General features: G+C 48.7%; 1 protein-coding gene across 3 annotated transcripts in view; it reads left to right on the top strand.

Moving 5' to 3' along the window:
- Nucleotides 1-14,210, top strand: part of LOC5503308 (hemicentin-1) — a 136,135-nt gene that overhangs the window by 112,677 nt on the left and 9,248 nt on the right. For all 3 annotated transcript variants that reach the window (XM_048727478.1, XM_048727480.1, XM_048727479.1), the window contains 12 exons: nucleotides 442-768; nucleotides 1,236-1,556; nucleotides 1,716-2,042; nucleotides 2,674-2,991; nucleotides 3,220-3,549; nucleotides 3,911-4,240; nucleotides 6,792-7,124; nucleotides 7,390-7,719; nucleotides 11,135-11,461; nucleotides 12,165-12,494; nucleotides 12,723-13,049; nucleotides 13,602-13,904. In XM_048727478.1, the coding sequence (XP_048583435.1) occupies nucleotides 442-768; nucleotides 1,236-1,556; nucleotides 1,716-2,042; nucleotides 2,674-2,991; nucleotides 3,220-3,549; nucleotides 3,911-4,240; nucleotides 6,792-7,124; nucleotides 7,390-7,719; nucleotides 11,135-11,461; nucleotides 12,165-12,494; nucleotides 12,723-13,049; nucleotides 13,602-13,904 (3,903 nt within the window). The remainder of the gene's footprint in view (nucleotides 1-441; nucleotides 769-1,235; nucleotides 1,557-1,715; nucleotides 2,043-2,673; nucleotides 2,992-3,219; nucleotides 3,550-3,910; nucleotides 4,241-6,791; nucleotides 7,125-7,389; nucleotides 7,720-11,134; nucleotides 11,462-12,164; nucleotides 12,495-12,722; nucleotides 13,050-13,601; nucleotides 13,905-14,210) is intronic.

The following is a 14,210-nucleotide window of genomic DNA, read 5'->3' as shown; positions in this document are numbered from 1 at the left end:
TTTTGGTGGCAAAAGTTTTTTACAGTTTTAGTACTGCACGCGAATGTTTTCCCGACTTTTTTAATCGACTAAATATTCCCAAGAAGGCCGCCGCAGATGTGCAAAATGCAAATAATGATATTTTTCTATCCTCGCTAGCTCGGTCTGTACGGAGAAATAATATCAGTCTGGTCTTTTCTGCAGGGCACTTCGGCTTACATACAAGACTTCGGTCTGATTTTTTTTTCGTACAGACCAGAAGTTTTCGAGTTAACATTTAATTCGAGTTCGAAACGAAAGCAGATGTTAATACTACCTAGCTTCAGTTAGTTAGAGCTTGAGTTATCTGTCGAGTAAAAAGCTTTGAGTTATCAGTCGAGTTTTAAAGACATTTTTTGTGTAGCTAATGCTCAAACAAAAAGCAGTTACGTCTATTCGATCACGTTCTGTGTTTGACTCCAGAGCCCAACTACCCCCGTATCGTTGCCAAGAAGGGACTGGCCACTGCTCCAGATGGCAGACGTCCGATCGCCGGCCAAATCGGCATGACCATTCGCACACTAACATCCACGTCAATTACTCTTAAATGTCCGGTAACCGGGTCACCAAAGCCACTGGTTGATTGGAGTAAAACTGGGCAGCCGATCATATCTGGTGACCGGGTGTCTGTTACAGTGACAGGATCACTGGTCATCGTGAATAGCCGAAGTTCGGATAGCGGGGAATACGTGTGCACCGCACGAAATCTCTTGGGAGAGGACTCGGCCGTATCAACAGTCAATATTCTCAGTAAGTGATCGGCTTTGTATACCTTGTCTCTATAAGCACTTACCCCTCCCCCCCCATCCCCATTTCCTTTAACGCTTCTGGAGCCGTGTGATAACACATTCCACAGCAGATCACCTAAAAGAGATCATAAGAAAAACTGTACGCTTTTCCCACGTAAACAACACTTTAATAACCGTAAATGCTCGTTTTAGCGTCCACCTCCAGATAAGATAAGAATTCACTAAACGACGACCAAAATACCCCCTCCCCCTCCCCAAGAAAATCCTCTGAAGTGGATTATCAATATCAACAAAAATCTGTTTTTTTTATCAACTTTGGTAAACATTGATTACACGCGTTGGATGACTATACATAGCACAAAAAAGGCATTTCTACAACATGGTGGCGTCGTGCCATTCGGACAGACCCCACCGAGTATCGAATGATTGACGAACCAAGTACTGACTCGAACCCTCTTAACTCCACAGTCCCGACCATTCCAGTAATTCACAAGTCCACAAACTACATCGTGTGGTACGAAAACCGCCCATTTAAGACCAAGATCGGCAACAACCTGACTACCATGAAAGGACGTAAGCTGACCCTCATCTGCCACGCCACGGGGAGGCCACGCCCTACGATCACGTGGTTCCGAGGGGGCGAGGAGATGCGCACAAAGGGTAATGTGGTCGTCGATGGAGACAAGCTGATCGTCTCTGACTTGTCTCTGTTTGACACGGACCGGTACACCTGTGTCGCCACCAATGTCGCCGGAGGAGCAGATGCTACTACGACTCTCAAAGTCCATGGTAAGAGATACCAGATATACTTTCCGTGCGATTGTTGAAGTTTTGTTGTTGTTTTGCTGCTGTCGTCCTCGTCGTTGTTTTTTTTTTGTTGTTGTTGTTGTTGTTATCGACGATAAGTAACAGATTTGAACTAAGCGTACGGATGACCTTTTCCCTTAGACCCCGTCCGCCCGGGTATATTTGCCTCTTACGGCCATATCAACGCTCTCCCCGGGTTCTCCCCCGTCAATGTCACCGCTGGCCAGGACGTCTCTGTGCCCGCAGACACCTCCACAGTCATCTCCTGTCCCATCAAGGGTGTGCCTCGGCCCAAGATCATCTGGCTACGTGAAAACGAGGTTGTGTACCCTGATGACGTCATTGAGTTAGGGTGTAACGGGTCGCTGCGCTTTCACGGAATACGGACTCGGGACTCGGCGGAGTATGCATGTTATGTGGAGAGTTATCTTGGGATGGATATGGCCTTTACTTCTGTCAACGTCGTTCGTGAGTATTTTTCTCTTTAATCTCCTCGACCGCATAAGTACACTCTTATATTGGTATGGGATATAACACTCCATGTCCCACCCAACCCTCACGTCACACCTACCACACTATCACTGCCACACCACATCACTTTTCAGGGCCGTAGCAGCAGGGGGTGGGGCACTGGGGACACGTGCCCCCTCCCCCCCACCCAATATTTTCTAAAAAATTAAGGAAATGACCAGTAGGGGCGTGGCTGTGCCCCCTATATATTTCAAAAACGTAGAAAGAAACCACCGGACAGCCTCTATCTATTGGTGAGCGTCGGACCTTGTGGTATGCGTCGACAGTTGATTAATTAATAAAACCTTTAAACGAAAAAGTCGACAACAACGCAGATTTATGTTTTTTGAACGATATTTCATTCAGGTATTGGCCTGCCGAAATATCGTTCTAAAAAAAATATCCCAATATTTTCTTAATGTTCGTTTCTGTATTGTGCCCCTCTAATATTCCGAGGCCTGGTACGGCACTGCACTTACAGCGTCACACTTCACCACACCACACTGCACCACACCACGCTACACCATATCTAACTATTACAATGAAAGTCGCAATCTGCAGTGTTTTGACGTCTAATTGATCTATCCAGCGAGAAGCGTGCCTATTATCAGCAAATCCAACCAGACACTGTTACCCAAAGACAATCGACCTGTCACGGCAGTCATTGGCGACAACGTGACAACCTTCGTGGGTAACAGCATCACCATCAAGTGTCACGCCACAGGGATCCCGTACCCCACACTGAGATGGACTCGTAATGGCGTAAAGCTCCCGTCCGTGGGAATGTATTTGATTGACAACAGCGGGTCGCTTACAATCCGGGGAGCTACGGAGGGCGGGGTCTACACGTGTGTGGCGGCTAATGACCAGGGGCAGGACAGGGCTACTAGCATACTTGATGTTATAGGTGAGTCCGGCATACTTGGTATTCTTTATTGAATAGTATCAGTCAAGCCTGCTATACTTGAGGCCAAGCCTACTTCTTGATACATGATTTGGTATCGAGTAGTGTCAATGGTATCCCAACTGACCTTATACGTATAGTGTTAGCGACCTCTTTTTTTCTCACGACCTCAAACATGTAATGAATAAAACGAATAATACTTACGTCATTTGTTATTACCTATTTCTTTAGAGCCAAGAAAACCGAAAATTCTCGCACCATCACCATTAACAATCCCACTTAGCGGGACGCCACGCGTGACAATAGTCATCAGCGATAACGTGACAGTACTAGAAGATAGCACCATTCGTATAGTGTGTAACGCAACCGGCTTACCAGCACCCCGCGTGACTTGGCGTCAAAACGGTAACGCAATCTCACAAGGAGGGAGGTACCGCGTGACAGCAGATGGCGTGACGATGCTTATTGATGGCGCTGTCGTGAGTGATACGGGGAGCTTTACTTGCGAGGCCGAGAATTTTGCTGGGAAAGACAAGGCCACCTCAGCAGTAATTGTCAAAAGTAAGTTATTGCTGATATGTATGAGGTATAATGTCTTCGAGCTTTAAGTCGCTTACGAGAATGAGCTGAGCGGATTTTAATTGTTTTCATCATTGGTGTAACTGTACGCGATACGATTTTCTGGAAGTACTGTAATCGCTCGAGTTAGCGCCTCCCAAAATTAAGCCCCTCGCCTTACCGTGCTGCACCGTATTGTCTACCTTAGAAGGGAGATAACGAAAATGTCCAAAGGTCACAAATCAACTTCGTTAATTTCTAAGGCAGATCAATCAAACTTAAGCAAATCTGAATCAGCCTCATGCGGTCAATACATAACAACGTTTCTCGTTTACAATAATACTTTATTTCTTTCTTTTTGCAGTTCCAGCGAAGCCGTCCATCGAGCGTACAAACAAACCACGACCCATTTCCCCGGAAGACGGCTCTCCCATCACGATTACAATAGGCGACAACATAACCGCCCTAACAAATACCCAGGTCACATTCCGCTGCAATGCCACAGGGACCCCAATGCCTTCTGTTATCTGGACTAAAGATGGACAAGTGCTAGTGTCGGGGCCACGTCACGTGATCAATAAGGATGGGTCTATTGTCATACAGAAGGCGTCACCTGTTGATAGGGGACGGTACACGTGTACAGCTAGGAATAGCCACGGAGAGGACCGGGTCTCGTCCACTCTTAACACTATGGGTGAGTAGATACACGTGTACAGCTAGGAATAGCCACGGAGTGGACCGGGTCTCGTCCACTCTCAACACTATGGGTGAGTAGATACACGTGTACAGCTAGGGATAGCCACGAAGAGGACCAGGTCTCGTCCACTCTCAACACTATGGGTGAGTAGATACACGTGTACAGCTAGGGATAGCCACGGAGAGGACCAGGTCTCGTCCACTCTCAACACTATGGGTGAGTAGATACACATGTACAGCTAGGAAAAGCCACGGAGAGGACCGGGTCTCGTCCACTCTTAACAGTATGGGTTAGTAGATACAGGTGTACAGCTAGGGATAGCCACGAATAGGACCGGGTCTCGTCGACTCTCATCACTTTGGGTGAGTAGATACACGTGTACAGCTAGGGATAGCCACGAATACGACCGGGTCTCGTCCACTCTAAACACTATTGGTGAGTAGATACACGTGTACAGCTAAGGATAGCCACGGAGAGGACCGGGTCTCGTCCACATTCAACACTATGGGTGAGTAGATACACGTGTACAGCTAGGAATAGCCACGAATAGGACCGGGTCTCGTCCATTCTCAACACTATGGGTGGGTAGATACAGGTGTACAGCTAGGGATAACCACGGAGAGGACCGGGTCTCGTCCACTCTCAACACTATGGGTGAGTAGATACACGTGTACAGCTAGGCATAGCCACGGAGAGGACCGGGTCTCGTCTACTCTCAACACTATGGGTGAGTAGATACACGTGTACAGCTAAGGATAGCCACGAAGAGGACCGGGTCTCGACCACTCTCAACACTATGGGTGAGTAGATACACGTGTACAGCTAGGGATAGCCACGAATATGACCGGGTATCGTCCACTCTCGACACTATGGGTGAGTAGATACACGTGTGCAGCTTAGAATAGCCACGGAGAGGACCGGGTCTCGTCCACTCTCAACACTATGGGTGAGTAGATACACGTGTGCAGCTAAGAATAGCCACGAATAGGACCGGGTCTCGTCCACTCTCAACACTATGGGTGAGTAGATACACGTGTGCAGCTAGGAATAGCCACGGAGAGGTCCGGGTCTCGTCCACTCTCAACACTATGGGTGAGTAGATACACGTGTGCAGCTAAGAATAGCCACGAATAGGACCGGGTCTCGTCCATTCTCAACACTATGGGTAAGTAGATACACGTGTACAGCTAGGGATAGCCACGAATAGGACCGGGTCTCGTCCACTCTCAACACTATAGGTGAGTAGATACATGTGTACAGCTAGGAATAGCCACGGAGAGGACCAGGTGAGTAGATACATGTGTACAGCTAGGGAAAGCCACGGAGAGGACCGGGTCTCGTCCACTCTCAACACTATGGGTGAGTAGATACACATGTACAGCTAGGAATAGCCACGGAGTGGACCGGGTCTCGTCCACTCTCAACACTATGGGTGAGTAGATACACGTGTACAGCTAGGCATAGCCACGGAGAGGACCGGGTCTCGTCCACTCTCAACACGTGTACAGCTAGGGATAGCCACGAAGAGGACCAGGTCTCGTCCACTCTCAACACTATGGGTGAGTAGATACACGTGTACAGCTAGGAATAGCCACGGAGAGGACCAGGTCTCGTCCACTCTCAACACTATGGGTGAGTAGATACACATGTACAGCTAGGAAAAGCCACGGAGAGGACCAGGTCTCGTCCACTCTCAACACTATGGGTGAGTAGATACACGTGTACAGCTAGGAAAAGCCACGGAGAGGACCAGGTCTCGTCCACTCTCAACACTATGGGTGAGTAGAGACACATGTACAGCTAGGGATAGCCACGGAGAGGACCGGGTCTCGTCCACTCTCAACACTATGGGTGAGTAGATACACATGTACAGCTAGGGATAGCCACGGAGAGGACCAGGTCTCGTCCACTCTCAACACTATGGGTGAGTAGATACACGTGTACAGCTAGGAATAGCCACGGAGAGGACCGGGTCTCGTCCACTCTCAACACTATTGGTTAGTAGATACACGTGTACAGCTAGATATAGCCACGAATAGGACCGGGTCTCGTTTACATTCAACACTATGGATGAGTAGATACACGTGTACAGCTAGGAATAGCCACGGAGAGGACCGGGTCTCGTCCACTCTCAACACTATTGGTTAGTAGATACACGTGTACAGCTAGATATAGCCACGAATAGGACCGGGTCTCGTTTACATTCAACACTATGGGTGAGTAGATACACGTGTACAGCTAGGAATAGCCACGGAGAGGACCGGGTCTTGTCCACCTTTAACTCTGTCGATAAATAAAAGATGTTAAACTATTTGGACTCAGAATATAACCTGGTGTGGACATCAACAGTCGTAACAGCTTAGATATGGATAGGGGCCTCTAACTCACACAAAAATAAAATGAACGACCGCTTTAGGCACCCAATGATATTTTTTGTACCAAATATATAAAGAATTCTTCTCTGACAGGGGAAGATTTATATTCGATATTCTAAAACGTTGGCTCTCATTTCTAAACTCCGCTAACATTGTGGGTTTTTTTTCGACAGACCCAGTGGTCCCTAAAATCCTCAGTCCAGACGACCCGCGAACAATTCATCCAGATCATCGCAGCCGGGTACACGGTACCATTGGGGACAACATCACCGCCCTTACAGACACCCTGGTCACTTTACACTGTCCAGTCACAGGTGTACCTGCACCGACCATCACGTGGTCCAGGAACGGCCAGGAAATGCCCGCAAATGGTGACGGGTATTTAGTAACCAATAATGGGAGTTTGATCCTCGAGAAGGTGTCCAGCTCAGATATAGGTCGCTATACGTGCACGGCAAGGAATGCCTTCGGCAAGGATAACGCTAACTCTACTGTAAACGTGATGGGTAAGTATGGAGGTTTTGATTGACAGGTAAAGGTGCCAAAAATGGACAAAAATAGCCTCTTTTAATATAGTTAAGGCCATCTACGACTTTGTGTTATCGAGATTAAACAAATTGTAGCAGATTTTATTTTACCACAGAATAATGTTGGCAAATGCCGTTAGCAACATACCAAATATTTCCAATGGGGGAATATATTCAAGATAGCGAAAAACAAAAATTTATTTTAATGGGATCTCTTGTGAGTACAGAGCTTTCTTCCTTGCAGACCCGGTATCACCAGAAATTGTGCGTTCGGACGAACCCCGTACCATACCCCCTGGGGACGGGTCTCCCCTAACGGCGACAGTTGGCGACAACATTACCGCATTGACCAATACCCAGGTTACCCTCCGCTGTCAAGCCACAGGGACCCCAATGCCTTCTGTTATCTGGAGTAAAGATGGACAAGTGCTAGTGTCGGGGCCACGTCACGTGATCAATAAGAATGGGTCTATTGTCATACAGAAGGCGTCACCTGTTGATAGGGGACGGTACACGTGTACAGCCAGGAATAGCCACGGAGAGGACCGGGTCTTGTCCACTCTCAACACTATGGGTGAGTAGATACAGGTGTACAGCTAGGAATAGCCACGGAGAGGGCCGGGTCTCGTCCACTCTCAACACTATGGGTGAGTAGATACAGGTGTACAGCTAGGAATAGCCACGAAGAGGACCGGGTCTTGTCCACTCTCAACACTATGGGTGAGTAGATACACGTGTACAGCTAGGAATAGCCACGGAGAGGACCAGGTCCCGTCCACTCTCAACACTATGGGTGAGTAGATACACATGTACAGCTAGGGATAGCCACGGAGAGGACCGGGTCTCGTCCACTCTCAACACTATGGGTCAGTAGATACACGTGTACAGCTAGGCATAGCCACGGAGAGGACCGGGTCTCGTCCACTCTCAACACTATGGGTGAGTAGATACACGTGTACAGCTAGGGATAGCCACGGAAAGGACCAGGTCTCGTCCACTCTCAACACTATGGGTGAGTAGATACACGTGTACAGCTAGGAATAGCCACGGAGAGGACCAGGTCTCGTCCACTCTCAACACTATGGGTGAGTAGATACACGTGTACAGCTAGGGAAAGCCACGGAGAGGACCAGGTCTCGTCCACTCTTAACACTATGGGTGAGTAGATACACGTGTACAGCTAGGGATAGCCACGAAGAGGACCAGGTCTCGTCCACTCTTAACACTATGGGTGAGTAGATACACGTGTACAGCTAGGGAAAGCCACGGAGAGGACCGGGTCTTGTCCACTCTCAACACTATGGGTGAGTAGATACAGGTGTACAGCTAGGAATAGCCACGGAGAGGGCCGGGTATCGTCCACTCTCAACACTATGGGTGAGTTGATACACGTGTACAGCTAGCAATAGCCACAGAGATGACCGGGTCTCGTCCACTCTCAGCACTATGGGTGAGTAGATACACGTGTACAGCTAGGGATAGCCACGGAGAGGACCGGGTCTCTTCCACTCAACACAACACTCTCAGCACTATGGGTGAGTAGATACACGTGTACAGCTAGGGATAGCCACGGAGAGGACCGGGTCTCGTCCACTCTCAACACTATGGGTGAGTAGGTACACGTGTACAGCTAGGAATAGCCACGGAGAGGACCGGGTCTCGTCCACTCTCAACACTATGGGTGAGTAGATACACGTGTACAGCTAGGGAAAGCCACGGAGAGGACCGGGTCTCGTCCACTCTCAACACTATGGGTGAGTAGATACACGTGTACAGCTAGGGAAAGCCACGAATAGGACCGGGTCTCGTCCACTCTCAACACTATGGGTGAGTAGATACACGTGTACAGCTAGGGATAGCCACGGAGAGGACCGGGTCTCGTCCACTCTCAACACTATGGGTGAGTAGATACACGTGTACAGCTAGGGATAGCCACGGAGAGGACCGGGTCTCGTCCACTCTCAACACTATGGGTGAGTAGATACACGTGTACATCTAGGGAAAGCCACGGAGAGGACCGGGTCTCGTCCACTCTCAACACTATGGGTGAGTAGATACACGTGTACAGCTAGAAATAGCCACGGAGAGGGCCGGGTCTCGTCCACTCTTAACACTATGGGTGAGTAGATACACGTGTACAGCTAGGGATAGCCACGGAGAGGACCGGGTCTCGTCCACTCTCAACACTATGGGTGAGTAGATACACGTGTACAGCTAGGAATAGCCACGGGGAGGACCGGGTCTCGTCCACTCTCAACACTATGGGTGAGTAGATACACGTGTACAGCTAGGAATAGCCACGGAGAGGACCAGGTCTCGTCCACTCTTAACACTATGGGTGAGTAGATACACGTGTACAGCTAGGGATAGCCACGAAGAGGACCAGGTCTCGTCCACTCTTAACACTATGGGTGAGTAGATACACGTGTACAGCTAGGGATAGCCACGAAGAGGACCAGGTCTCGTCCACTCTTAACACTATGGGTGAGTAGATACACGTGTACAGCTAGGGAAAGCCACGGAGAGGACCGGGTCTTGTCCACTCTCAACACTATGGGTGAGTAGATACAGGTGTACAGCTAGGAATAGCCACGGAGAGGGCCGGGTATCGTCCACTCTCAACACTATGGGTGAGTTGATACACGTGTACAGCTAGCAATAGCCACAGAGATGACCGGGTCTCGTCCACTCTCAGCACTATGGGTGAGTAGATACACGTGTACAGCTAGGGATAGCCACGGAGAGGACCGGGTCTCTTCCACTCAACACAACACTCTCAGCACTATGGGTGAGTAGATACACGTGTACAGCTAGGGATAGCCACGGAGAGGACCGGGTCTCGTCCACTCTCAACACTATGGGTGAGTAGGAACACGTGTACAGCTAGGAATAGCCACGGAGAGGACCGGGTCTCGTCCACTCTCAACACTATGGGTGAGTAGATACACGTGTACAGCTAGGGAAAGCCACGGAGAGGACCGGGTCTCGTCCACTCTCAACACTATGGGTGAGTAGATACACGTGTACAGCTAGGGAAAGCCACGAATAGGACCGGGTCTCGTCCACTCTCAACACTATGGGTGAGTAGATACACGTGTACAGCTAGGGATAGCCACGGAGAGGACCGGGTCTCGTCCACTCTCAACACTATGGGTGAGTAGATACACGTGTACAGCTAGGGATAGCCACGGAGAGGACCGGGTCTCGTCCACTCTCAACACTATGGGTGAGTAGATACACGTGTACAGCTAGGGAAAGCCACGGAGAGGACCGGGTCTCGTCCACTCTCAACACTATGGGTGAGTAGATACACGTGTACAGCTAGGAATAGCCACGGAGAGGGCCGGGTCTCGTCCACTCTTAACACTATGGGTGAGTAGATACACGTGTACAGCTAGGGATAGCCACGGAGAGGACCGGGTCTCGTCCACTCTCAACACTATGGGTGAGTAGATACACGTGTACAGCTAGGAATAGCCACGGGGAGGACCGGGTCTCGTCCACTCTCAGCACTATGGGTGAGTAGATACACGTGTACAGCTAGGGATAGCCACGGAGAGGACCGGGTCTCGTCCACTCTCAACACTATGGGTGAGTAGATACACGTGTACAGCTAGGGATAGCCACGGAGAGGACCGGGTCTCGTCCACTCTCAACACTATGGGTGAGTAGATACACGTGTACAGCTAGGGATAGCCACGGAGAGGACCGGGTCTCGTCCACTCTCAACACTATGGGTGAGTAGATACACGTGTACAGCTAGGAATAGCCACGAAGAGGACCGGGTCTCGTCCACTCTCAACACTATGGGTGAGTTTTCTACTCACGTATACAGGTAGGAATAGCCACAGAGCATCTGCATATTTTTGTTATTAGCTATTACCAGGCTTAGAAGTCACAACATTATTAATCTGTAACGACTGCACCTCAATGTGTGTATTGTTATGAAGCTCTAGCTAATTTGTGGTGTTGTTCACAATCATTTCTAGACCCCACCCCTCCTCGGATCAAGCAGACAAATCAAACCAAGACCATCCCACCCGGGGACGGTAGCCCAGTGAAAGTCAGCGTCGGGGATAACATAACTGTTATCACTGATACACCTCTCTTGATCGACTGTGAGGTGTCAGGGATCCCATTTCCATCTGTTGTCTGGGTGAAAGACGGGCGGGTACTTATGGGCGAGGGGTATGTTATATTCGACAATGGGACCCTGGTCCTCAGGAGGGCGCGGCCGGCAGATAGCGGACGGTACACATGCACAGCCAATAACAGCCGAGGAAAAGATCACATCTCTAGCCAAGTCAAGGTCATAGGTCAGTATGGGGTCTTGGTGGATTACACAAGGATTTAGATGGGTTATTGGGTGACTCGGGACCCAGTTATGCACCTCCTCGCCCGTTATGAAGGGAGGGCTCGGTGTCGGGTTATAGCTACCATAGGGTGTATCAGGCCGTTTCTTCCACACGTAGAGTCTTTTTGTCCACATATATTTTTTTACAATTGTTGCATCGAAGCATAAATGTTTCACATTAAAACATTATATGTGTTGCATGAGTTTTTATGATCCTTGAAATATGTGCCACAACTCTTTCACTTCATTTCTTCAATGCATCACAAACCTCAACATGGCCTTAAGAGAATTGATCCCTGAAATATACAGCGACTGAGACTTTCGTTGGTATTTCTGTGAGATGGGGGAAGCTTTTGCTCTGGTATAGCTGGAGTGTGCATGATTTATACTGTTAGGTTTGGGATTTGGTTAGGGAGGGGGGTGTCAATCAGCCAGTTGTCCAAACGGTGTGGATAACTGTGGTTTACCTTATTCCCCACAACTTTGTCATTTTATGCTATTTTCACAACCGGTGACTAGATCCAACCTTTCCCACAAACAAGGGAACACAGTTTGCGAAAACAAAGACAGGACCCGAAATAGTTATCTCGCAGAAATGAAACTGTGATCTTATTTCATTCATGAAATGGTTAGCTCCTTGTAATAAAGATGTTTGTGTTTTAAAGAACCATCCAAGCCAACTATTGAACGTCCTGTCGCCCCTCGGGATATACCACTTGGCGATGGTTCTCCGACTATTGCACGAATCGCCGACAATGCCACGGTATTGACCGGCAGCCGACTAACTATCGATTGCGTGGCGACCGGCGTTCCGAAGCCTTCGATAATATGGCGAAAGGACGGTCGGGAGTTGATCGGCGCCGGCTCGTACATGGCACCCGGTAACGGGTCTCTGCTTATACAGCAAGTAGCAGCATCCCACCACGGGGTGTTCACGTGCACAGCGACTAATCCTGTCGGAGAGGATTCTGTGTCCTCCAATATAAGGGTTGTCGGTAAGTGATAAAATGCATGATTGAAAAGTGACAATTGCTCGACGGTGATGATTTTCGATGGTTTAGTGAGTCATGCTTGCGTGACAAGTGCTTTTTTAAAGTTCGTTGTGACTTATAGCCAACCACGTGTCGACTGTGACCTGTTGCCTTTATTTACGTGACAATTGTCATCTATGGAAAAATTGCGTGACACTTTTACATAAAATTAAAACTAAATTCCTTCCTTAGACCCAGTGCTCCCTCGCATCAGTCGCCCCACAATAGGCTCCACTAAGTCGACGGACAACATGAACCCAGTCTCCATATCTGTCGGAAGTGACGTCACCGCTATTGAGGGCGTGACAGTGTCCATAGAGTGTAACGCAACAGGTGTTCCTCGCCCGGAAGTGTTCTGGAGTAAGGACGGGCTTCGATTGTATCCTGGAGAGTACCCGGTCCTGGAGAATAAAACCCTCATTATCACGAACGCTAAGGTGGACGACAGCGGATACTATACCTGCACGGCGCAGAGCAGCATCGGGAAAGACAGCCAGTCCTCTGTGGTAGAGATACTACGTAAGTAATTAGAACCTTTATATAACGGGCAGAGTAATGATACATGAGTTTCCATGGTTGAAATAATGCTTAAGTTACAAGAACCTTTTTATAACGGGTAAGATGAAGCATGAGTAGTTTTGCATGCTCAAAATAATACGCAAACAACTATTATAGTCGATTGAGTATTATAAAACAGAAAGTATCAGATATTATGAAAATTGCAGCATATCTTTAATAATACCAGAAAAAAATAAACATTACAGGCCCGTACCCGGGGGGGTGCAGGGGGCGCGAACGCATCCCCCCCCCCCCCACACACACACACACACACAACAGCCGAAAGTCCACTTTTGGTCTTTCTGAGGTGGTTAGATTTTTATCAGAGAACTCTCCCTCACCCCCCCCCCCCCCCCCCTCCCCCCTCCGGGAAAAATTAGGTCCACTTTTTCGGATTTCGCACCCCCCCCCCAAGAAAAATCCTGGGTACGGGCCTGCATTACTTACAATAATTAGGGGATAAACAATCTCGGCTAGTTTTTGGAGTGATGTCACTAAAATACAGTTTTTCAGCCGCTGAAGTACCAATAATTCAGCGCACAACAGACAAGGTGGAAAAGTCGGACATGAAACCGGTGGACGTCCGGATAGGCGGCCAGGTCACTTCTCTTAGCGGAGTGGACATCACTCTGAACTGCTCCGCCCGTGGACTCCCCCCTCCGGATATCGAGTGGATGAACGGTGGCAAGATGATTACGGTTCAAGGCCCGAGATTGGTTCTAAGGAATGTGATGTCATCTGACTCGGGAAACTACACGTGTATTGCGAGTAACGTTGTGGGGCGAGCCAGCGCTTCGACTATGGTCAATGTCACAGGTAGGAAAGGACAAGTAATAAGATTTGTTAAGAGCATTTGCCAAGCACTGTTCTATGAACGCCTGCACTAACGCAATATCCATGCCGTCTATATAAGACCGATCATGTCTTTTAGACCCTATCATTCCATCTATATAAGACCAATCATGTCTTTTAGACCCCAACATGCCGTCTATATATCACAAATCATGTCTTTCAGACCCCATCATGCCGTCTATATATGACCAATTATGTCTTTCAGACCCCATCCTGTCATCTATATATCACAAATAATGTCTTTCAGACCCCATCATGCCTTCTATATAA

The sequence above is a fragment of the Nematostella vectensis genome, chromosome 5, assembly GCF_932526225.1.
Source record: "Nematostella vectensis chromosome 5, jaNemVect1.1, whole genome shotgun sequence".
NCBI lineage: Eukaryota > Metazoa > Cnidaria > Anthozoa > Actiniaria > Edwardsiidae > Nematostella > Nematostella vectensis.
Note: the sequence above shows the minus strand (reverse complement) of the source record. Positions and strands in the feature narration are given on the sequence as shown.